At 47.2% G+C, this 24,963-nt stretch overlaps 1 protein-coding gene across 1 annotated transcript; it reads right to left on the reverse strand.

The window, feature by feature from the left end:
* Positions 1-810: 810 nt before the first annotated feature.
* On the reverse strand, positions 811-24,963 carry dhx8 (DEAH (Asp-Glu-Ala-His) box polypeptide 8; the record flags this gene model as incomplete). Its single annotated transcript, XM_084459866.1, has 47 exons — positions 24,817-24,963; positions 24,555-24,640; positions 24,010-24,082; positions 23,768-23,859; positions 23,561-23,664; positions 22,492-22,881; positions 22,052-22,196; positions 21,334-21,537; positions 20,518-20,605; positions 20,316-20,413; positions 19,730-19,877; positions 17,554-17,735; positions 17,229-17,423; positions 16,911-17,096; positions 16,333-16,543; positions 15,394-15,575; positions 15,105-15,245; positions 14,318-14,473; positions 13,875-14,012; positions 13,647-13,775; positions 13,310-13,506; positions 13,040-13,219; positions 12,699-12,913; positions 12,262-12,286; positions 11,534-11,655; positions 11,300-11,385; positions 9,605-9,671; positions 9,413-9,507; positions 9,156-9,253; positions 8,678-9,007; positions 8,434-8,578; positions 7,852-8,055; positions 7,255-7,342; positions 7,066-7,163; positions 6,829-6,976; positions 6,258-6,439; positions 5,374-5,568; positions 5,017-5,202; positions 4,710-4,920; positions 4,427-4,608; positions 4,163-4,303; positions 3,606-3,761; positions 3,101-3,238; positions 2,874-3,002; positions 2,233-2,429; positions 1,604-1,783; positions 811-1,030 (listed from the first exon to the last, which is right to left on the reverse strand). Exons 1-47 carry the CDS (start codon positions 24,923-24,925, stop codon positions 811-813), a joined length of 7,272 nt encoding a protein of 2,423 aa, XP_084315992.1. The 5' UTR covers positions 24,926-24,963.

A 24,963-nucleotide genomic window follows, 5' to 3' on the forward strand; every position in this document is an offset into this window, starting at 1 on the left:
TAAAGACCCAATATTACTACTACACCGGGACTCTGGTTTTCCTTCACCTGATAAACACAGTGATATCTTGAGGAAAAAGCTGTTTTGTCAATCGGTTATATACCGATTTTTAAACACGCTGAAGTCAGACGTTGTAACTAAGGAGCACCTGGTGCTTCTACCTGCTCATGAAACACACCATGACCCATTAAATACACAAACCTCCAGAAGGACAAACGGATCAATAAAAGGCAAATTTATATTTTTAGTTCTGTGTGTGCAGGAATAACCAGGATTTCAGTGACAAATACAATAAAGCAACAATTCAAATGACTTGTCAATTACAGTATATATATTTAAAGAACAGATTAGATAAAAATAAAATAAAAAAACTGGACTGAGCAGATTCATTTGATTAGACCGCCCCTGCAGTGGGGTCCTTTAGAATGGAATTGACCCCACACTCCAATAAAAGGAATACGATTTGTACAAATGCATGACAGAAAAACATTACCGAACATACAAGTACACCCTTGCAGTCCAGTCAGAGATCTCTGAAAAAAAAAAAAAATAACAGGATTATTTGCTCAGTCCAGAGCAGAGTAATGGTCTTATCATCTGCCCATAGATATGATCATGTTATCTAACTAGCTACATCCTCTTAGAGCTCACATTCTCATCTTAATATCGGACGATCACCACTGCAGTGCTGACATTAATGCAATTGAGAGGACAGTCATGTTTCTAAAAGAATGTTGGATTAAAGGGACAATCCCGTCCAACCAGTGTCTCATATGCGTTTATGTCCTCGCGATGCGTCCAGAATGCTCTTTAGCGCCGGCGGAAGGCGCGGGAGATTCTCCAGGCGTTGGGCTCCTCGTAGCGGTTGTAGAGGGGCTCGAGGCGTTCGTGCTTCTTGTGCTTGCTGAGGCGCGTGGGGTCGGCCACCTTGAAGAAGGCCGGCGAGAACTCCACCAGCCAGCGGGGGTCGATGGTGGTCACCTCGCGCATGTACTCCTTGGTGGTCAGCACCAGCTCGTGGTACACCAGCCTGAGAAAGTGAGAGGGGAACGGAGAAGGAGAAGCTCAAACGAGGGCTTTGAACGTGCTCTACTATTCTACACTTCCGAGATGAAAACCGTGAGCGCACCTCGGACCAAAACGGAGGTATGAGCTCCGTCAAAAGTATAGCCGGGCTTCGCCAGACCCAATTCGCAAAAATGCGAAGGGTCTGGAAACTCACGGTTGCTTTCCGATTCCCAAGGGCCGTTACCGACGGGCGTAGATCAAAAAGCCTCTGGACGCAATTGGACAAGACCTACAACCAATCAGCGAAAACGCCTCGACGGCGCTCCTCTGTTCCGTCATCTTATTAAACCCGCCCCATATTAGATAAACGGTTGTGATCGGCACGAACACATTTCTGTTCGAGCGGATTCAGTTAGAACGGTCGGACGTCCGGACCGATCTGCGGCGTGAAATCGAACGTGAGCTCGCGAGATCAGACTGGCCACGCCAGGCTATCGAATGTAGCCCTATAAAAAAAAAAGGAAATCCTATTGGACGACGGTGACTGCCATGCTTCCATTTCCATGGCTGTAAAACGAGGAGAGCGCTGACTCACCACTCAGGCTGCCGGTTGAACAGGGAGCTGGCCGGGTGGAGGTACACCACCTGCTGGTCGATGAGGGTACGGTAGCCCTCCTTAGGGTCCTTCCTGGCTGCGTTTCGGAAGTAGCCGCTGCAGATGGCTTTCTGCACGCGTACCGTGGCCTTTCCGCAAGACACTATGTCCAGCTTGTGTCTGAGAAACGGACAAAACGGGGGATTGTGTGTCCGTTATATTATACGGGTATAACTTGTAACCGATTGAGACGGAGCGGACCTCAACAGACCCCGCCACATCAACTCTGCTAAGAATACTAACTTGTCAACACTGTAAATGAGAGAAACCTCAGTGTTTTTTCGAGTATAAATAAAGGTTTGAAATGAAATGAAGAATTGCTTAGTGTGCACAATCTAGGAGCCAACAGAAGAACATGTCACTATAACATTTCACTTGTTCCTGTGTGATGTAATGTGACAAATGACGAGGTGACAAATGACGAGGTGACAAATGACGAGGTGACTTTGACTTTTCTAATAAACGGATGAGTAGAGAGTACAAGCTTCTAATAAACGGATGAGTAGAGAGTACAAGCGTCAACGTGCGTTGTGTGTCGACCGACTGATCTAGTCCGAGTCGTGTCATACCTGTCCATGATCCCCAGCATCTGTTTGCGGATGTCCTGAGCTCGGCGTAGGGACCGAGCCTGGACGAAGTTCTCGAAGCACCAGGGGTTGGAGAACTTGTTGTTCTTCCAGGAGTTGTAGACCGCCAGCAGGGTCAGATGGTCTCCCTCAGCCTGGAAGAACTTGGCCTTCTTCTGGTCGGCCATCTGTTGCTTATCCTGAACGACGGTTATATAAGAATGATTTTCTTATCGACAACCATGCATTTTAACTCTCATATTACATTACAGTCATTCAGCTGATGCTTTTATCCAAAGCGACTTACAATAATTGCATTTAACATAGGAAAACTCAACTCAGCTCAACTGTACTTCTACTTGCCAGAACTCACAAGTGCATCTCCTTTCTAGAACAAGTGACTAAGAGCATCTAGTGCTGAGGGCAAAGTGCATGAATAGCAATCTAAAAATAGGTGCTTAAGAGGGAGGATCGTGGTAGTACGTCTTGAAGAGATGACAGATGAACTAATATCAGTCAAGTTCCTACACTAGTTAGGGAGCTAGAGGAAAATCTGTTCCAAGGCTTTATAGAGGCTGGTAGAGATTTTCGTGCGAAAACCTCCATCAGTGGCTAACGACGGCGGACTGCGTGGCTTGCGGTACCTTGGGCCTGTAGAAGACGTTCTGCACGGAGAGCATGGAGACGATGGTCAGCATTTCCTCGCTGCAGCCCAGATGGACGGACATGATCAGCATCTTACACTGCATGGGCTCCAGAGGGAACTCGGCCATCTGGGGCACGGAGCAGAGAAACAGGGGGTTCAGAGAGACGTCCCTCACCCCGATACCGAGTAGACGTCTTCGCTCTCCAACGGTCTTCTAGCTCTTACCCTTCGTCCCAGACGTGTGAGTAAGCCCTCGTCGTCCAGAGCGCCCAGGGTGTACAGCTGCTCCATGGCCGTGATCAGAGTCTCCATGGGGGGAGCGTCCATGAAGTCAAACGACAGGAGGTCGTTGATGCCCATGGCCTGGAAGAGAGAGGGAGAGAGAGAGAGGTTAGCAAGATAGAGGAATGGGGATTATAATATGAATTGTAGACGCAATGTTATTATGCTGTAATTGTAGGACAAGTCACAGATGTTTTTCGTTGTAGAAGCTTTATTTTTTGTAGAAGCATTATTGTTTCGTGTTATGTGTAGGAGCCCCTCGAAAACGCGTTGGAACAACTCAAGGGGTTTTATCCTACTAATAAAACAAACTTTGGCCGGGTTTCCCCGATAAAGAACCTTCTTAAGGAACCCTTCTTAAGCGACCCTTTGAATGGGAGTTAAGGAGTACTTTAGAGTTAAGCTTTTAACTCGTTGGGGAAACCCGGCCTTTATCATCGAGCTATACCTTGAGAGAGAGCACGGTGCTGGCCAGGTTGGTCCTCTGGATCTCCGGCACGTTGGAGGTGAGCATCTCGTCCCTGTAAGCTCTCTCTGTGTACAGCCTGTAACACTTCCCTGGTCCTGTTCTCCCAGCTCTACCTGACCTCTGCTTGGCTTGGGCCTGAGAAAGAGAAACACTCAAGTGTCAGTCCGAACGACACTATCGTGGCGGCTGTAGCTCAGTTGGTAGAGCGGGTCGTTCAGTGATCGAAGGGTCAGTGGTTCGAATCCCAGCTCCGACTGTCCACATGTCGAAGTGTCCTTGAGCAAGACACCTAACCCCAAATTGCTCCCAATGAGCAGGTTAGCACCTTGCATGGCAGCTACCGCCATTGTTGTGTGAATGTGTGTGTGAATGGGTGAATGAGAGGCCATTGTAAAGCGCTTTGAGTGTCGCTAAGGTGGAAAAGCGCTATATAAGTGCAGTCCGTTTACCATTTATCATCTATCGCCAAGTCGAGGCTACAATTTATGTTCTTCAATACACGACTGAGTGGGATCTTTGTTGGAAAGTTGGTTCACCTGTGATATGGGGGTCACCACTAGCTGGTCGATGCCAGACTTGGAATTGAATACGTTCTGCTTCACAAAGCCGGGGTCCACCACATAGTAGATCCCGTCGATGGTCAGAGACGTCTCAGCGATGTTTGTGGCGATGATCACCTTTGGTGTGAAACGGGCAGAAGATCAAATCGAAACATCAGAACAGAACGGCAGCAAGAACGCGTCGATCGTACGAAAACATGCTTCTTTTGCGTTTGAGCTACTGCTTTTCCGAGGCTATACCTTTCTGCTTCCCGCGGGTGTTGCTTCGAAGATCCGGGTCTGCATCTCACTGGGCAGGGCGGAGTAGACGGGGAGGATGATGAGCTCGGGTACGTCCGGTCCCAGAGACTTCATCCTGTCATACAGGATCTCACAAGCCGTGTCGATCTCCTCCTGACCGGTCAAGAACACTAGGACGTCGCCTAGAAAGAGAGAGGATGATTGACTTTGTCTAATGGGGGTTGTCCTTCAAACCTGAGAACCACAGTGAAATAAAGTTGTGACTCGGGCATTTGGGTCGTACCAGGGGGCTCCGTCAGGTGGATCTGCATGACGGTGATGAGGCTGGCGTCCAGGTAGTCCGTCTCAGGCTCTTTGCAGTAGAGAACCTCCACCGGGAAGGTTCTCCCGGGGATGGTGAAGATGGGCGCCTCGAAAAAGTACTGGGAGAACTTCACGGCATCCAGGGTGGCCGAGGACACGATCAGCTTCATGTCTTTGCGTTTCTGCATCGTCTGAGAGAGAGAGAGAGACAGGAGAACGTTTATTTCCAAACACAACCACGGGTGAACAGATTAAGAAGCGTTTGGGTCTGGTGAACCTTTGCGTACCTGCTTCAGGAGGCCGAAGAGCACGTCGGTATGGATCGTCCTCTCGTGGGCCTCGTCCAGCATGATGAGCATGTACTGGCTCATGTCTGGGTCCAGAAGACATTCCCTTTGCAGCATACCGTGGGTCATGTACTTGATCACCGTCTCCGGGCTGGTGCAGTCCTCGAAACGGATGGTGTAGCCCACCTGGTACAGGAAACCAGAGGAGAGGTGAGAAGGTCACCCGGGGAGGATATCGCTTACAGAAGGCAAAAAAAAAGTCAAGTACGCCGAGACTGCATATTGAGCTCGGACGTTTTTGGCTTTGACATGCGGTCAGAAGTGAAATGGGATACAGCGTCGGAGGATCTTATTCACCTCCTGGCCCAGACAGCAACCGTACTCTTCTGAGACTCGCTTGGCCACAGACATGGCCGCCACACGACGGGGCTGAGTGCAGCCGATCTTCCCCCGGGTGGTGTAGCCGGCCTCTGCCAGGTACTGAGTGATCTGGGTGGTCTTCCCAGAGCCCGTCTCTCCGACTACAATCAGGATCTGGTTGTCATGGACAGCCTGCGGTTGGAGAACAGGGGAGCAGCCAGACAGGAGGAGGTTAAACACCATTAGGGCTGTATATCATCTTGGATTTCGCGATACGATACGCATCATGATACACAGGTCACGATTCGATACGTATCACGATACAGAGGTCACGATTCGATACGTATCACGATACAGAGGTCACGATACAATACGATACGATACGTATTGCGATACACACATCATTTACTGAAAGATTTTAAGTGTTCAAGACTGAAAACTGAATGGCTCAAATGCACTATATAGATAACTCAAACTCAATGACTGGACAGAGAGCTAGCTAATAAATATTTTACATTTGATATCCATGCTTTTTAAACTGTCAACATTGAAGTATTTATGGTTTTTCAAAATTATTTATATGTATGCTTTTTTAACTTAATATTGTAGAATATGCTTTTTAAACTGGATTAAAAAATTTAAATAAAAAAATAAAAAAATCTTTTATTTTTTATTTTACAGCGCCCGGCTGTATCGATACTCCGGGCTGAAAGATCGATACAGTATCGCGAGACTACGTACCACGATGCATCGTTGTATCGATACAATCCTACAGCCCTAAACACCATATGGCATTTGTTATCCTGTTGTGGTGGTACTGAAGTGGTGTTGAGGCATTGGAACAAAATTAGAGTAATTCCTGAATAACGATTGGAATATACCTGGACCAGCTGCTCCTTGAGCTTGTAGATGGGCAGGCTCTCTCTCTGCTCCAGGATGGAGAGCTGCGTCTTCTTGCCGTAGGATGCCTGGTTGCCCCCAAAGGCATGTTTCTTCCACTCGGGGATATCATTGGGCATCATGCCAATGCCTCTCATGTTGGCTGCAATCTGCCTTCCTTCAACTGTGTGGATGGAGAAAGTTGAATCCAGATATACTGGCATGATATCAAACCCATTCCATCCCCTTCGGATGAATGGTGACTCAGACTTTCTCTGGTGCTCTGGCAGGAACTCATCCGCCCCCACAGAGCCCAGAACACCTCAGGCCACGGAGGGACACTGCGCAGATACACTCTCTATATTATTCTATGGCAAGACACTCTTAAGTGTCTTGCCCGGCCTGAGAGCAGATAAGCATCTCCAGCCACGGTAAACCAGAGGTCTCCTGCTACTCTGGAGGAAGTCCGACGGGCCGGGTGAAGGTTCTGACTCTAGGCTCTGTTGTTGATTAACTGGCACAATAATTACTGGTGGTGGCCTTTTCAGTTAAGAGGGTGCAAAGAGCATTTACCGTCAGGCAGCGGGTCGACCCAGTGCTTGTGGAGGCCTAGGGGGATGCAGTCCATCTCTGCCATACGTTGGCACTGCTTTAGCTCTCTCCTCTCCTTAGCCAGAGCAGTCTGCATCATGGCCGCCTGGGACAACGAGCCGTCTGGATTCTGAGAGCGGTAAAATTTGTCAGTTAAAAGACTTGCGCTGAAAATACAGGGGTTTCAGACAAGGGTTATGGACATAGAAGTATATATACCTTGACAATCTTGACAGGACTCATATTCGTGGTGTGTTTGGTGTGTCCCCTCAAGAACGGAGCCTCTTCCTCCACCAGCTCGATCTCCAGGTCCTGGTCTGTTGACACGGGCAGGGCAAAATCAGCATCGAGGTACTAACTGTACGCAAACGATCAAATGTGCGATCGAACAAAGGAAATACTTTTTACCCTCTTCGTCGTCTATGTTGGGGAGGATGCCTGTCTCCTCGTCAAACTCTGGGAACTCTTCTTTTGAAAGAACGTTAGCAGCAATCATCTGAGAACAAATTAAATTGACATTAATTGTTTGACCCAAGAAACTTTTTTGTTTTGTTTTGTTACTGTATTGCCCCCCAAAGGGGAAATTGGTTTTCGGTAACACTTTACAATAAGGGTACATTAATAATCATTAGTTAATGCATTATTAAGCATTAAGTAACAGTTAACTAATATCTCTATTAACCATTTACTAATGTTATTTATGTTAACTAAGGTTAAATCACCCTAACCCTAACCTTAAGTAAGGTATTAATTAACATAAGTAACCTAACCTAACCCTAAATAAGCATTAGTTAAAATGTTTTTTGTGACCCTTATTGTAAAGTGTGACCTGGTTTTCTTCTCTTCCATCTTGGGGTTAAGTGCCTGGCTCAAGGGCACGACGGTAGGCAGTGACTGATGGGAACTCAGCCAGCATCCCTCCGGACACCAGAAAAGTTCCCACCTTGTCAAGCGGCTGCTCTAACCGCTAGGCTACCATGTCTTTGTGTACGCTTGGTTAAATACCTGTTTGATCTCCCACTTCTCATGGTCTGTGATCTTGGTGAGCCTCTTGCGCTCCACCGTGTCGTCCTCCACCTCGGGGGCGTGGGCCATGATGAGGTTGGTGGGGCGGTCCGGGTTCCTCATGGCAGCGTCCTCGCCTCCTTCAGGACCCAGGTTCTTCCTCCTGTTGGGGTTCAGGTCCTCCCCCGTCTCCTGGTCCACGTCCTGGCGGGGAGGGCGATACATAAACAACCTTATTTCGTGACATTTGGAAAGTAGGCTAATCGGCCTAACCTGGTACCAGTGAATGCCGCTAAGCTAGGCTAATCGGTCCAGGTCTCGCCACTCCATATTGCACGCACAGAGTTAAAAATGCTTCATACTGCTCGTCTAACCCCAGGAGTTGGAAAACAAGCGTATTTCCCCAAATCTTGGCCATGACCTTTAATCCCCACAGCTTGAACAGCGCTCTCCCCATTAAGCTCAGCGAGAAATCATTCATGTCCATTCTGTACAATATGTGGTTCGTTGTGCGGGATCCATGTTTAAACACAGTCTGTAGGGGACTACAAACATATCATTAGATCCCCACATCTTATGTACCTTCATACTGAGGCTGGTCTTGGTTCCGGTGAAGGACAAGACTTTGATCTTGACCTTTTGACCTTTGGTGACCACATCAGCCACGTTGGCCACGCGCCCCTCTCTGCGCAGCTCGGAGAGATGGACCAATCCCTCCCAGCGTTTCCTACAATAACAAACGCTTGTTAAAAGGTGATGGGAAAAGGGTTGTTGTCATGAAGGCTGGCTAATGTGTATTGGTACTAATACACATGACCTTGCTGACCTCAGGCCCTCCAGCTGGACGAAGCAGCCAAACTGCATGATGCTGCTGATTTTGCCGTTGTAGATGTCCCCCACGACGGGCTCCTCGGGCGGGGGCCGGTCCACGTGCTTGTCTTTCCAGCGGTCATCAATGTGCTTGTCCACATCCCTGTCCCTGTCCCTGCTCGGGCTCGGAGTGCGGTCACTCCAGCGGGACGTGCGCTTCCTTCTCCGGTCCCGGCCTTTCTCCCGGTCCCTGGACCTGGAGCGCGAGCGGGACCAGGAACGACGGGACCTGCCGTCGTCTCTGCCTCTGCTCCAACTCCTGCTGCGCTGCCGCTTGTCGTCTGACCTACAGCACAAGTCAGGAATAAAGGCAACATGTTCCAGCTATTTCACTGTATGTTACAGTAAACGACACAGCTTCCATCAACCATGTTTCACAGTAAGTTGTGAGGCGTTCCATTTGTTGTCCCTGTACATTTAGACAAATCTCTTACTTGCTATTTGATTCTGTTCCACTGACACTGGGCATCAGCATCTCCAACTCCTTCATGGCCTCGGCGGCTACCTTAGCATCATCATCAATTTGAAGGCTCTGGAAGAACGAGAGAAACTGTGTTGTAAGTGGTCTAAAAGGCCTCGGGGGAAACTGCATGCTGTGGCACACAGCAATTCAAGTCGAACCGAATGTCTGCATGTACATGTCGCACTCAATGAAACATCTTCATATTGAAGTCATCCCTGAGGGTCCTACCATGGCGGCAGCGTGATCGTTTGGCTTGCACAACCCAGGGAACATCTCCCTATGCTTATCCTTCTTGGTCTTCTGCTTGGACGCGGGATCAGTGTCTATATGGGTAAAATAAAGGATCAGTCAGTATGTTATCGGCGTGGCAATTCACTTCAGGGCTTAACCAAGGCAGAGTGGAGCAGAACCAACTCTTACTTTTGCTGGAAGAAGACGACGGCTGCATGGTTTGAATAACTCTGAGCAAGTTGCCGATAAGCGCGTCCTGTAAGAGAGGCAATTCAATTTGTTGAAAACCAAATACAACGTTTTATGTATTTGGGTAGGTAGCTAATTATGGTGCGTTCGTTTATAACTGGGAGGTGGCAAATTGCGACTTGCTACTAGGAATGATTAAATAAAACACCCCATGAACTCGCACTTCCTCGTCGCAAATTCGGATGTTTCTCAGCCCCCAGTTGCTCGAATGCACGAGATATAACTAGTTAACTGTGATATAATGGTATATAGATATAACTAGGTAACTGTGATATAATGGTATATAGATATAACCAGGTAACTGTGATATAATGGTATATAGATATAACTAGGTAACTGTGATATAATGGTATATAGATATAACTAGGTAACTGTGATATAATGGTATATAGATATAACTAGGTAACTGTGATATAATGGTATATAGATATAACTAGTTAACTGTGATATAATGGTATATAGATATAACTAGGTAACTGTGATATAATGGTATATAGATATAACTAGGTAACTGTGATATAATGGTATATAGATATAACTAGGTAACTGTGATATAATGGTATATAGATATAACTAGGTAACTGATATAATGGTATATAGACATAACTAGGTAACTGTGATATAATGGTATATAGATATAACCAGGTAACTGTGATATAATGGTATATAGATATAACTAGGTAACTGTGATATAATGGTATATAGATATAACTAGGTAACTGATATAATGGTATATAGATATAACTAGGTAACTGTGATATAATGGTATATAGATATAACCAGGTAACTGTGATATAATGGTATATAGATATAACTAGGTAACTGTGATATAATGGTATATAGATATAACTAGGTAACTGTGATATAATGGTATATAGATATAACTAGGTAACTGTGATATAATGGTATATAGATATAACTAGTTAACTGTGATATAATGGTATATAGATATAACTAGGTAACTGTGATATAATGGTATATAGATATAACTAGGTAACTGTGATATAATGGTATATAGATATAACTAGGTAACTGTGATATAATGGTATATAGATATAACTAGGTAACTGTGATATAATGGTATATAGATATAACTAGGTGACTGATATAATGGTATATAGATATAACTAGGTAACTGTGATATAATGGTATATAGATATAACTAGGTAACTGTGATATAATGGTATATAGATATAACTAGGGAACTGTGATATAATGGTATATAGATATAACTAGGTAACTGTGATATAATGGTATATAGATATAACTAGGTAACTGTGATATAATGGTATATAGATATAACTAGGGAACTGTGATATAATGGTATATAGATATAACTAGGTAACCGTGATATAATGGTATATAGATATAACTAGGGAACTGTGATATAATGGTATATAGATATAACTAGGTAACTGATATAATGGTATATAGATATAACTAGGTAACTGTGATATAATGGTATATATCTGAATGCACACAGGTCGGAGGTGGGTATTTTGCCACCTCCGACCACAAACGAACGCACCCTTAGTTCAGACGTAACCTTACATTCCCTGTATGTGAGGAAGTAGCCTAGTAGCACTAGCACTAGCATAGCTAGCTAGCCACAGTCAAGTATAGTTACACACTTACGGAGAAATCGGCTCCATTTTTAACCAGAATCCGTTTGAAGCCATCAAAGGTTGGTCGCTTTGCTGCGAGGTTGATGACGAACTCAGCTGGGGGGAAACAGATTGACGTTATTACATTAAATTAGGGTTTCCGCTGTAGCTAGCTAACGTTACGCTAGCTAGTGAGCTACTTCTTTTACAGAAGAGACAAAGGAGATGAACGTTACACCCTCATAAAGGTGTACATGAAACATACCTAGATCTTTCTCACTGATCCCCAGGTGGTTTTCCAATTCTGTGCACACCTTTGACACCAGAGAGAGATACTCGAGACGCTTGAGTTCTTCTAGCCCCGCCATTGCGCTCCGGTTTGTTTTGCTCGGTATCGAGCTCACGTAGTTACGCATTTACGTAAAGCTACGTTACGTTAAGCTACGTTACGTTACATGTTCCGGGTCACTGAGTGACTACACAGTTGGTGTAGATGTAGGCTAATATGCATGTATATGGAGTCAAAATGAGGCCAGAAAGCATTGTAAACGTAAGTGAGGTATTGTAAACAAAAAAAATATGAATTGTAAATGTAAGTGAAGTATTGTAAACGTAAGTGAAGTATTGTAAACAAAAAATATATAAATAATCACTTAATTATTAAAAAATAAAAAAAATTGCATTTACGATACTTTTTTGCGTTTACAAAACCTTTTCTGCGTTTACAACACTTTTCTGCCTTTACAATACTTTTTCTGCGTTTACAAATGTACATTATTGAACTGAATTGTATTTATTTTTCCAAACATTTCCCAAAAAGTCCACACAAAACGCCAACATGGGAGCATCGAATATTTAATAAAGACAGACAATTTAGATATTCCACTGGCAAGTACAGTTAAGCAATCTATCAAAGCTAAACAAGAACATGCACGAGTGAGTTGTCCTATTCCATCATATAAAATGTAGTACAAAAGATGTATTTAACCTGACTCTTCCAATTGATGCATTTGCGACCCTAAAACAGCAAACGTTTAATGATTTAGATCGATTACTGTCTAGCCTCTCTCGAGTCGAAGAAATAGCCTAGTCTACTCTTGCTTAGCCTTCATAGAAGATTCTCACCTTTAAGCATTTCTTAGTCAGCACTGAATCATCAACACAGATAACTGTTTAGGATCATCCCACTTAACACTTTTACAAATTTCACTGGTAGCTATGTATGTACAGGTGTCAAGTTCAGGACCAACATTGCAAATAATAAAATGCTCACTAAATATACGACAAAAAAGACAATTTACAACAGTTCAACACAAGGAGTAAAATTTAGCAGGTTATGGGGGAATAGCAAACGGGTCCAGTTGACAAAACCACAATGTCTCTCGTTTGTGTGAGCATCTGTGTATGTGTGCGTGGGAGACTCTTTTAACGTCGTCTGAAGGCGCGGGAGATTCTCCAGGCGTTGGGCTCCTCGTAACGGTTGTAGAGAGGTTCCAGGCGCTGCTGCTTCTTCTGCTTGCTGAGGCGCGTGGGGTCGGACACCTTGAAGAAGGCCGGCGAGAACTCCACCAGCCAGCGGGGGTCGATGGTGGTCACCTCGCGCATGTACTCCTTGGTGGTCAGCACCAGCTCGTGGTACACCACCCTGCGAAAAGGACAAAGGTCAGGAAGGATTAAGCGAGTGCCAAAAAAAACGGATGAACAACAAATGGCTTTAACGACTTGGCTAACCAACAAAAGAAGGGGTTCTGGGAAGACAGCGCTGACTCACCACTCGGGCTGACGGTTGAACAGAGCACTGGAGGGGTGGATGTACACCACCTGCTGGTCGATGAGGGTACGGTAGCCTTCCTGAGGGTCCTTTTTGGCTGCGTTTCTGAAGAAGCCGCTGCAGATTGCTTTCTGGACACGTACTGTGGCCTTTCCGCAAGACACAACGTCCAGCTTGTGTCTGAGAAGAGGACAAAATGGGGGATTCCGTTTAGATACTTACGAGAGCGCGCTGACGGCTATGACAGTGATGTGCTGAGTCGTGTCATACCTGTCCATGATGCCCAGCATCTGTTTGCGGATGTCCTGAGCTCTGCGTAGGGAACGAGCCTGGATGAAGTTCTCGTAGCACCAGGGGTTGGAGAACTTGTTGTTCTTCCAGGAGTTGTAGACAGCCAGCAGGGTCAGATGGTCTCCCTCAGGCTGATGGAACTTGGCCTTCTTCTGGTCAGCTAAGGCTTGCTTGTCCTGAGGGACGGAGAATAGAAGGACTAGCCAATGATCAACATGACTTTAGAGGTTTCAGTGTGGTAAAAGGTCTAGGGGAGCAAGCAGTTTTATGGATGGAATACATGATTCTAATGTTAATGGAATGCAGTTTGTGGTACCTTGGGCCTGTAGAACACGTTCTGCACGGAGAGCATGGAGACGATGGTCAGCATTTCCTCGCTGCAGCCCAGATGGACGGACATGATCAGCATCTTACACAGCATGGGCTCCAGAGGGAACTCGGCCATCTGAGGCATCGGGGCAGACAAACAGGGGGTTCAGAGAGACGTCCCTCACCCCGATACCGAGTAGACGTCTTCGCTCTCCAACGCTCTTCTAGCTCTTACCCTTCGTCCCAGACGTGTGAGTAAGCCCTCGTCGTCCAGAGCGCCCAGGGTGTACAGCTGCTCCATGGCCGTGATCAGAGTCTCCATGGGGGGAGCGTCCATGAAGTCAAAGGACAGGAGGTCATTGATGCCCATGGCCTGGAAGAGAGAGGGAGAGAGAGAGGTTAGCGAGAAGATAGTCAGTAGAGCCGAATTGCAGATGTTTTTTGTTGCTATTATTTGACATTTTATTTATTAGGATAAACCCCTTGAGATGAACCATCTTGTGTTTGAGGGGATCCTTACATATACGACAACCAACCACAGAAGATCGTCAAATTAAATAAACAGAAAAAAATAAAAATTTAAATACAACAAGGTACAAACAGACAATAGACAATAACAAACAAAATATCACACAAAAAAACAAACACACACACATTAATTAAAGAAAAGCTATACACCTTGAGAGACAGCACGGTGCTGGCCAAGTTGGTCCTCTGGATCTCGGGCACGTTGGTGGTGAGCATCTCGTCCCTGTAAGCTCTCTCTGTGTACAGCCTGTAGGTCTTCCCTGGCCCCGTTCTCCCAGCTCTACCGGCTCGCTGTTTGGCTTGGGCCTGTGAGAGGAAGTTAAGGGGCGATCACACCGGGAAAAGACGCTAGAAACACGGATGCTTCAAAGACGCTTGAGACGCCTGGGCCAAACGACGATGACGAAATGGCGCTTCTCGCGTCTGACGCTCAAAAAGTTGAAAATAGTTCTTTTTTCTTTTTTTTTTAATTCAGCGTCTACAAATGCGCGACAAAACTGACGCGCCTGCAATAAAAGACGCCCGTCGAAAAAGACGCCGGAACGCCAGTCAGACGCGCCGTATCATAGGAAATCAATGGTTTTACTAGCGTCTCGTTTCTAGCGTCTTTTCCAGGTGTGATCGCCCCCTTATAGTGCGTGGTAAATGGACTGCACTTATATAGCGCTTTTATCCAAAGCGCTTTACAATGAAGCAGGCCTTTCATTCACCCATACATTCACACACCAATGGCAGCAGCTGCCATGCAAGGTGTTAGCCTGCTCATTGGGAGCAATTTAGGGTTCAGTGTCTCGCCCAAGGACACTTCGATCTTTTCGAACCTCCGACCCTACGATCACTGGACGACCCGCTCTCCTTCCTGAGCTACAGCCGCCCGCATTAGATTGACAATGTCCATAGTCTCATTGTTATTTACATTACGTCATAAGACACTAACCTGTGAAATGGGAGTGACCACCAGTTGGTCGATGCCAGTCTTGGAGTTGTACACCTTCTGCTTCACAAAGCCGGGATCCACCACATAGTAGATCCCGTCGATGGTCAGAGACGTCTCAGCGATGTTTGTGGCGATGACCACCTAAAGAATGATACGAAAGAAAAGGATTACTCTATATGGCAAAACCATCCATGGTGATCCAAACCAGAGAAGCTTCTAGACTGACCAGGAAGAGAAGCCACTGGTGTCTTTCCGCTGAACCTTACGCAATTCTCTTTAAAGATGTTACCTTTCTGCTGCCGGGAGGCGCCGGGTCAAAGATCCGGGTCTGCATCTCACTGGGCAGGGCGGAGTAGACGGGGAGGATGATGAGCTCAGGTACGTCCGGCCCCAGAGACTTCATCCTCTCATACAGGATCTCACAAGCCGTGTCGATCTCCTCCTGACCCGTCAAAAACACCAGGACGTCGCCTAGAAAGAGAGAGGATGATTGACTTTAGCTGAATCCCAATCTGAGTGCGCAAACCACACTTGCGGCCCCTCGCACTTGCGGCCTGAGGCCTGAGCACTTAAATTACGTCAGCTGGAAGGGCCAGAGGGTGCAAGGCCGTGAATTAAATGGGACAGCACTTCCAGCTGCGCGCCAACGATTCCCAAGCCAGTTTAGCTCAATGCCCCTCCCACTTTGTTTTCATTGGCTGCTGCGTCCCTCCGAGGCAGAGGCTGCTCTGACGCGCTCCTCAGCTCTCCGCTCGGCTCTGCAAATTGACCGACTGACGTCTGTTTTAATTTAATAATAATTAAAAAATTATGTTGGGTGGGATATGTTTGCAGCATGTGGATTTCAAGATCAATGTTGTGTTATCGGCAAATGTCATAATTTATGTGTGATGCACTCAAGCACTGTGTCACATGAGACGTGGTGGACTGTGGGTATTTTCTGCTCCTAAGTCCGCGAAATTGCGGACTTTCGGTAAGTGCGGTTAAAGTGCACAAAATGGCGGCAGTGGCGCACTTGTGGCCCTAGCCTCTAGCAATTCCGTTTTGGGACTACCCTGAGCCCTTGTGGACTTAGCGGGAACGCGCATGTAAGGCCACAAGGCCGCGAGTGCTCTGCACTTTCGCCTAAGTGCGCGATTTGGGATTCAGCTTTTGTCTAATGGGGGTTTTCCTTCAAACCTGAGAACCACAGTGAAATAAAGTTGTGACTCGGGCGTTTGGGCCGTACCAGGGGGCTCCGTCAGGTGGATCTGCATGACGGTGATGAGGCTGGCGTCCAGGTAGTCCGTCTCAGGCTCTTTGGTGTAAAGAACCTCCACTGGGTAGGTTCTCCCGGGGATGGTGAAGATGGGTGCTTCGTAGAAGTACTGGGAGAACTTCACGGCATCCAGGGTCGCCGAGGTCACAATCAGCTTCATGTCGGTACGTTTCTGCACCGTCTGAGAAAAAGAGTACAAAACAATCGGTTATTAGCAGTAGCAAACAGAAGGCATTCAAAGCAATATTTCAAAAGATCCTGGTTTATTCTGTCGTAGTCTCAACGCCAGACCCATGAGAGTTCTTTCGCTGATAAACCACGTAAGCTACGTGTAAGCAACGACGTTACTGCATGCTGCAGATCTCTCTATGGGTCTGGGACCCTTCATGCAAAAATCTGGTGCTCAAATCCTGGCAATTCATTGGTTTAGCAGGAATCCCTGCGACACCAATCAGTAACTTTTGCGATCAGGTGCTCCCGCCCATCTAACCTGGGCTAGCGACCTCATTTGCTGCTACGACCTGTCACTGAGACCGATCCTGGCGTACCTTCTTCAGCAGGCCAAAGAGCACGTCGGTATGGATCGTCCTCTCGTGGGCCTCGTCCAACATGATGATGGCGTACTGGCCCAGGTCCGGGTCGATCAGACACTCTCTCAGCAGCATGCCGTCTGTCATGTACTTGATCACCGTCTCCGGGCTGGTGCAGTCCTCGAAACGGATGGTGTAGCCCACCTGGAACCAGAAACCAGAGGAGAGGTGAGAAGGTTGCCCAGAACGAATGGTGTAGCCCACCTGGAGCGCAGGGGTTTAGACATCGACCAATCGTACGCCGCGTAGCGGCCAAGTGGGTTGACCAATACCAACCTCCTGGCCCAGACAGCAACCGTACTCTTCAGAGACCCTCTTGGCCACAGACATGGCCGCCACACGACGGGGCTGAGTGCAGCCGATCTTCCCCCGGGTGGTGTAGCCGGCCTCTGCCAGGTACTGAGTGATCTGGGTGGTCTTCCCAGAGCCCGTCTCTCCAATCACAATGAGGATCTGGTTGTCATGGACAGCCTATGATGGATTATGGAAAAAGAGACAAATGATCAGAAACCAGATTATCACTAATGAGGTTAAATTGTAGTTGCAGCATGTTTTAACCATGTAGCCCTGTGATGCTTAGCTAGCTAGCTAATATCCGGACCTGGATCAGCTGCTCCTTGAGCTTGTAGATGGGCAGGCTCTCTCTCTGCTCCAGGATGGAGAGCTGCGTCTTCTTGCCGTAGGATGCCTTGTTGCCCCCGAAGGCATGTTTCTTCCACTCGGGGATATCATTGGGCATCATGCCAATGCCTCTCATGTTGGCTGCAATCTGCCTTCCATCAACTGTGTAGGAGGGAAGTGTTTTTTACCCAGATATACTGGCATGATATCGAAACCCACTCCCATCCCCTTCGGATGAACGATGACTCAAGGCTCCCTGGTGCTCTGGCAGGAACCCGCCCGCCCCCACAGAGCCCGCCCAGAACACCTCGGGCCACGGAGGGAGGCAGACACACAGCGCAGCGCTAGGGCAGAGTCCTCTATCAGGCCTGTTAGCGGGGGTTTGCAGGAAACCAGATTAGCATCTCTGGCCCTGGTCACTCTGGAGGTTACCGCTACACTGGAGGAAGTCTTACTGTACGTCAGCGCCAGGCCGGTTTGGATTTCTAATTAGTTGCTTTGGTAGGGACGGTAAAAACAGTAAGGAACGGTGGCCGTCTTAATGCGAATTATTAGGGATGCGCCGACGCATCGGACGATGTTCGCCTCGTTGACGGCCGTCGGCAAACAAAATGATATTCACCGGTGGCAGTGGCCGGCCGATGTTTATGCTGCACCGATTATGGCTATTTTTTGTGTAAAACGTTTGGCTACCCAGCTGCTGATTCGGCGATGACGCACAGGCTATGTACCAAACTCATACGAAATCAAAATGGTGGCCGCGTGGGAATATTTCACTGTCTCCGAGAAAGATAAGCGCTATGCAATTTCGGCGGGGGTCATTAGATTACTTCCTATATCGTTCGTCATCCTTTTATTTGTATTATCTATAGTTGGTGCACTTTCTTTATCCTACGCTGTGAGCTGTAAAGCAGTATGCTATCTGTCTCCGGCTAGATGCGGACGCCGCAGAAAGTTCCATTCCAGCTACACAGTATATAAATAATAATATAAATAATATAATATATATATATATATATATAAATCAGCCAGCATCGAGAGATTGAGCGTGCGGTTTCTTTTCTTTGTCTAGTATAGCCTAATCTTAAAACATGACGCCAGCAGTGTGTACTTCTGCTGCTCCAGGAGAAAAGCAATTCTCCTATATGCCGTCCCTATTTGAAATGTAGACCTGCCATAGCAGCAACAACCCACAAAGGCCCGGCTATAAAGCAAAAACCAGCAACAATACACAAACGCCAATAGGCTAACGCAAATAGTCGAGCGCAACGCTCGTTTCGTGTAACACGGCGTGCTCAACAATATCCGTGCGTGACGCGCAGTTTGTGGATCCATACAAATAACCCCTCAGGCTGGACCGTAGCCTAAATATAACCTGGTTCCGAATGCTCTAGAGCGGAGATGACGGCACATCTATTTGTACCAAACAATCCAATTTCAACTCAGCAAATTAAATAACGCCAGTGCAAATCCATCCTATTTATCCATTATAGCACTAACACTTTCACTATTAGAAAACACTATGAAATGTGCGCCGGCACATTATATCAGCAGATTCATCTTAACGACTAGAGTAAATAGGATTATCCTACCTTTCAGAAGCGTTCACGACAGGCCTTCATCGCAGAAAAGGTCTTTAACTGCTTCCTCTAGGGCCTATTAAGATTCCCTGTGCATGTCTATTTCCATTCATGTTCTATGGAGATGGTTGCCGGTCCATAATTAAGTCTGTCCTGTTGTACTACGGAGGTACGGTATACGTTTCACAGCTTTGAGAGACTGCGCTCAGCTGTTAGGATGCAGTTGAAACGAGATCAGTGGATTTTAACGAGTGTGCTTGGTCCTTCAACTGTCACCTCTTTTATATATTCGCAGCCAGATAATTGTGGTATTTAGACAAACAGTGGCTTACTTCCACAGCGTCAAATGTGAAAAGTGGCGTTTTGGAACCAAAGGCTTCGTTTCTTTGTTTCTCTGGCACAAAAGGGAGAATAAAGGCAACAAACATCGGCCCACAATGCAATCGGTGCATCCCTACAAGTTCTACTGTTGAACACGCGCAGGGTGGTCTGCGTCGATAACAGGAGATGGCGGCTTGGCGACGGCGCGGCGGTCATCTCTGATGCCTGACGAAGGCGTGCGGTCCAGGCTCTTACCGTCGGGCAGCGGGTCGACCCAGTGCTTGTTGAGGCCCATGGGGATGGAGTCCATCTCTGCCTCACGCTGGGCCTGCTTCACCTCCCTCCTCTCCTTAGCCAGAGCACTCTGCATCATGGCCGCCTGGGACAGCGAGCCGTCTGGATTCTGACAGGGGGAGGGAGGGGGAAACACATGAACCCTTTCGATACGACCACGTCACCGGCACGTCACATTTGAAAAATATCTAACAAATATTTAATAATATTAAAAAAATATCTAACAAATCTAAAAAATTCCTCACTCCAACACTTGCTGAAAGCTGAGAAACTGCGCTTTCTAGTATTATAGGGAAAATCCAATTAATATTCAAAATGTTGTCACTGTACTTTCAGGGTTAAAAGGGTTAAGAGGCGCGCCCTAGTTTGGGTCAGTCCAGATAATGGAGGATTATGCGAGTGAACGGAAAGATGTTGTCCCCAACTATTTGTGACCGAAGAAAAAAGACACAGCCCTACAAACCGTCAGGTGGTATTTAGAGGGTGCATTCAAACAAAACAAAAAAAGCTCGGTTACGAGTCGGGAGTCGGGGGCACGGACACGTACCTTGACGATCTTGACCGGGCTCATGTCCATGCTCTGCTTGGTGTGTCCCCTGAGGAACGGAGGCTCCTCCTCCACCAGCTCGATCTCCAGATCCTCATCTGAAAGACAATCCAGGCAGGGGGGGGGCCAATGGGCATGCAGTCCGCTGCCGGCAGTATGCTAGAGACACCCCTCCGCAAATAACCCCTCTGAGTTTATTCACCTTCTTCGTCGTCCACTTTGGGAAGGATGCCGGTCTCTTCGTCAAAGTCGGGGAACTCCTCTTTGGACAGGACGTTAGCGGCGATCATCTAAGGACAGGAGAGCAGAGCATTGATACCTTGAGTATCACAATATAATATATAATTATTTATATTTTTTAAACTTAAATTTATTGCATTTTTTTCAAGATGGCGCATGCCAGTTCGGAGGCCTGTAGAAGAAATGTAAAATCCAGCACGAGCCAGTATATCCATGTAATGGCGGTGATACTGGTATACTGGCTCGCGCTGGATTTTACATTTCTTCTACAGGCCTCCGAACTACACCAAAGTGATCTCGGTGAGTCAAACGTCTTATAATATGTCGTAAATAAGGTCCAGGTTGTCAAAAACGAGCAGTCCTTTAAGCACGTCTTGTATTTTTAGTTTGCTACTACACTTTGCCTTGAGCACTAGATTACGCTCTTAGTAATTTGTTTAGAAAGGAGATACACTTGTGAGTTATGGTGAGTAGTAGTATACGGACTTCCTATGTTTAATGCAATTATTGGAAGTCGCTTTGGATAAAAGCGTCTTCTAAATGACTAATGTATTGTAACGTAATATACATGTATGGTATATTGTGTATACTGTATATTGTGCCTTTCTGTGCCTTATTGAATTACTCCACCCCCCTTTTTGTATATTTCTGTCCCACTGAGGCTTTTGAAATGTTATTCTATTGCATTCTATTCTATTGTCGTGTACAATGTGTACTTTTTGCTGCAACAAAGTGAATCTCCCTTCGGGGATGAATAAAGTTCCTATCCATCCGTTACCTGTTTGATCTCCCATTTCTCTGGGTCCGATATCTTGGTGAGCCTCTTGCGCTCCAGCGTGTCGTCCTCCACCTCGGGGGCGTGGCCCAGGTTGAGGTTGGTGGGGCGGTCCGGGTTCCTCATGGCCGTCTCCTCGGCTCCGTCGGGACCCACGTTCCTCCTCCTGTTGGGGTTCAGGTCCTCCCCCGTCTCCTGGTCCACATCCTGGCGGGGGGGGGACACGCGGAGAGCGTAAAATCAATAAGCCGTCATTTCATGCTTTACAATGAATTCGGATTTGATCCCATTTTCCATCTAATTCGGTAGCCAATCACACCCAACCTATTGTCCAATTGTGCCCCTTTGCAGCTGCGGAGGGTTCTCGTCCGGACCTCCCAGAGACCGTGACCCTCGCTGTAGAGCAGTGGGCCCTCGCGCCGAAATTAGCGGAGGCCCTATATGCCCCTCCTCTGAGAGACCCGGGACCAGGCCATATCCAGATCTGGGCCCTATATGCCCCTCCTCTGTGAGACCCGGCCATATCGGGATCTGGCGAGACCAGAGCGCGAGCTCCGGTCCCCGGTGAACGGATGCGTCTTAAACAACGTTTGGTAAAACACCGGGACACTTTCTCCCTGCGTCGCTGAAGAGAGCACGCTAGGAGAATGATACCACCCCCCCGCAGGCTCGCCAAGGCTACCGTCACGATCTACAGAACGGATCATCGCTGCCGTCTTACCTTCATACTGAGGCTGGTCTTGGAGCCTGTGAAGGACAGCACTTTGATCTTGACCCTTTGACCTTTGCTGACCACATCAGCCACGTTGGCCACACGCCCCTCTCTGCGCAGCTCGGAGATGTGGACCAATCCCTCCCAGCGTTTCCTACGACGACAAAACCACAGGATTAGTATTAGTTTTGGTTGCTAGGGCTCATTGTTCGTCGTTTTGAAACTCCATAGCAGCGTGATAGTTTAAGGAACTACCTTTCTTAGTGGAGTTCACTAAAATCGATGTTAAGACTAATAGTAGGTAATTATCCCCTAATTGTTTCCCCGACGGCGCCTCGTGCTTATGACCGCAGCGCAACCCGTAGGGATACTGGCCATATACCACACCCTCTCACGAGTTATTGCGTCACCATTCACGTGGCGCGGTGGTCCATCCGGGATTTACTGACCTCAGGCCCTCCAGCTGGACGAAGCAGCCGAACTGCATGATGCTGGTGATCTTGCCGTTGTAGATGTCCCCCACGGCGGGCTCCTCGGGCGGGGGCCGGTCCACGTGTTTGTCTTTCCAGCGGTCGTCGGCGTGCTTCTCTACGTCTCTGTCTCGGTCTCTGTCTCTACGGGGGCTCGGCGTGCGGTCGCTCCAGCGAGACCCGCGTCTCTTGTCGTGGTCCCGGTCGTGGTCCCGGTCGTGGTCGCGGTCCCTGTCCCTCTCCCGGTCTCTGTGGCGGTTGCGGTCCCTGGAGCGAGACCTGGAGCGGGACCGGGAGCGGTGGCGCCTCCGTCTGTCTCTGTCTCGATCTCTGCTCCGGCTCCGACTGTGCCTCTTCCTCCTTTCTGACCTAAAACGCATGTGACAGACATTCTGTTAACATCACCACAGAAGCGATCCATACTTTACTGGGGGCACTGAGAGCAAATCGCCTCGTTACACATTGCATTCAAAAGGAGCACTAGCCAAGACAGCAGCAATAAATTTGGAGCATCAAACATCAGTAATACAATTTCAAACAACATAAGAGGCATTACAGGCACATAACGCAACACAGCAGCAGTAATACAATTTCAACACAGCGTAAAACAACATTAAAGCACATAATACGCAACATTCAAAAGTCATACGCCTAAAAAGATAAAAAAAGGACAGACAGGGATCGCAATCGAGCCGAGTGAGCGACTCCAGGCTCCAAACCCTTCACTACAGAGCCCTCAGTCCAAACCCCTCACTACAGAGCCCTCAGTCCAAACCCTTCACTACCGAGCCCTCAGTCCAAACCCTTCACTACAGAGCCCTCAGTCCAAACCCTTCACTACGGAGCCCTCAGTCCAAACCCTTCACTAGAGCCCTCAGTTCAAACCCTTCACTACCGAGCCCTCAGTCCAAACCCTTCACTACCGAGCCCTCAGCAGAATCAACTCACTAGACTGCAGATATGTCTGTGAGTGGTTCCAGGCTGTAGGGGGCAAAAAAAAGCAGCAGCATTTTTTTTAACTCCTAACTTGCCTTTAAAACCTCCTCACCTGCTCCTGCTGCTCTTCGAGTCTGTTCCACTGACGCTCGGCATGAACATCTCCAGCTCCTTCATGACGTCCGCTGCCACTTTCACGTCGTCGTCGTCCAGGTTCTGAGGGATAGGAGGGGGAATAGCAGAGGTTGATTTTAGCCCACTGCCATCTTCATTCTTCACGGAGAAGCAGGTGAATATCGATGTTTTTACAGGAACGTACCTTAGGAGCGGCGTCGTTGGCCCGGCACAAAGCAGGGAACAACTCCTTCAACCTTTCCCTCTCGTTCTTCTGCTTGACCACAGGCTCAGAGGCTACAATTGAGAATTGGTTAGTCTTAACGGCATTTCTCAAAATTATTATCCAAATCAATGCGACCATGGTAAGCATTAGCTATACACACTTTATTTGTAAACATAGCTTCCCCCTGGCTGTGTAAATAGAAGAGTCTGAACAGAGCTTACCTTTACTTGTGGACACTTTCGATGGAGGACGCATAGTTTGAATAAGTCTAAGCAAGTTGCTGACGAGGGAATCCTGTAAGAGATGGAAAGTAGTACCGCTTTCTTAGCTTCGACATCCCAACGTACATACTGAATGAGATGAGGCTGGTTTAACAGTTAGTGAGCTGGCAACATCAACGACTGGCAACATCAACCAGGTCGCAGTTAAAGGTACCCAATGTAGTTTTTGACCACTAGTTTGCGCTCTAGAGCAAATTTGAGAAGGTGGTCCCCGAAAATCGCGTACTACGTCATTGCGTCAATACGCGGAGCACATCATAGTGACGTTTCACACATTTTTGTTGTTTTCAAAACATTAGCTAAATATCATTTTGCGAAGATATTAAAAGGTAGGAAAGACATTCAAGTGATTCAGCATGTTTATTAGACTACAAGGAACCATATAATTGAGGAAATCGAAAATAAACAAAGAACGGATTGTTTTGATTCACGTTTCGTTGGGTACCTTTAACAAGCAGACGAGATCACGTGATCTACATACTCACTGTGAATTCTGCTCCATTGTTCAAGAGAAGTGATTTGAAGCCTTCAAATGTTGGTTCCTTCTCGGCAAGGCTGATGACAAACTCGGCTGCAAAAATAAAAACAGTATAGTCATTTGTATTGTTAGTAGACAGCTAACGAACTAGTATGTTCATATGTTAACATAAAGTATAGCCTAGCCTAGCTCATACGTCACGGTTACTAGCTTAGCTACCAGAGCTAACATTAGCTAGTAACCCTAAGAACAAGTTTACAGTCACATACCAAGATCTTTATCACTTATTCCCAGATGGTTGTCGAGTTCTGTGCACACTTTGGAAACTAAAGATAGATACTCGAGCTGCTGTAGCTCGTCAACGCCGATGTCTTCCATTCTCCACAAGGCTTGTTTTGTTCAGACCACAATGTAGG

This window comes from Borostomias antarcticus (genome assembly GCF_949987555.1).
Source record: "Borostomias antarcticus genome assembly, chromosome: 29".
In the NCBI taxonomy this organism is placed as follows: Eukaryota; Metazoa; Chordata; class Actinopteri; order Stomiiformes; family Stomiidae; genus Borostomias; species Borostomias antarcticus.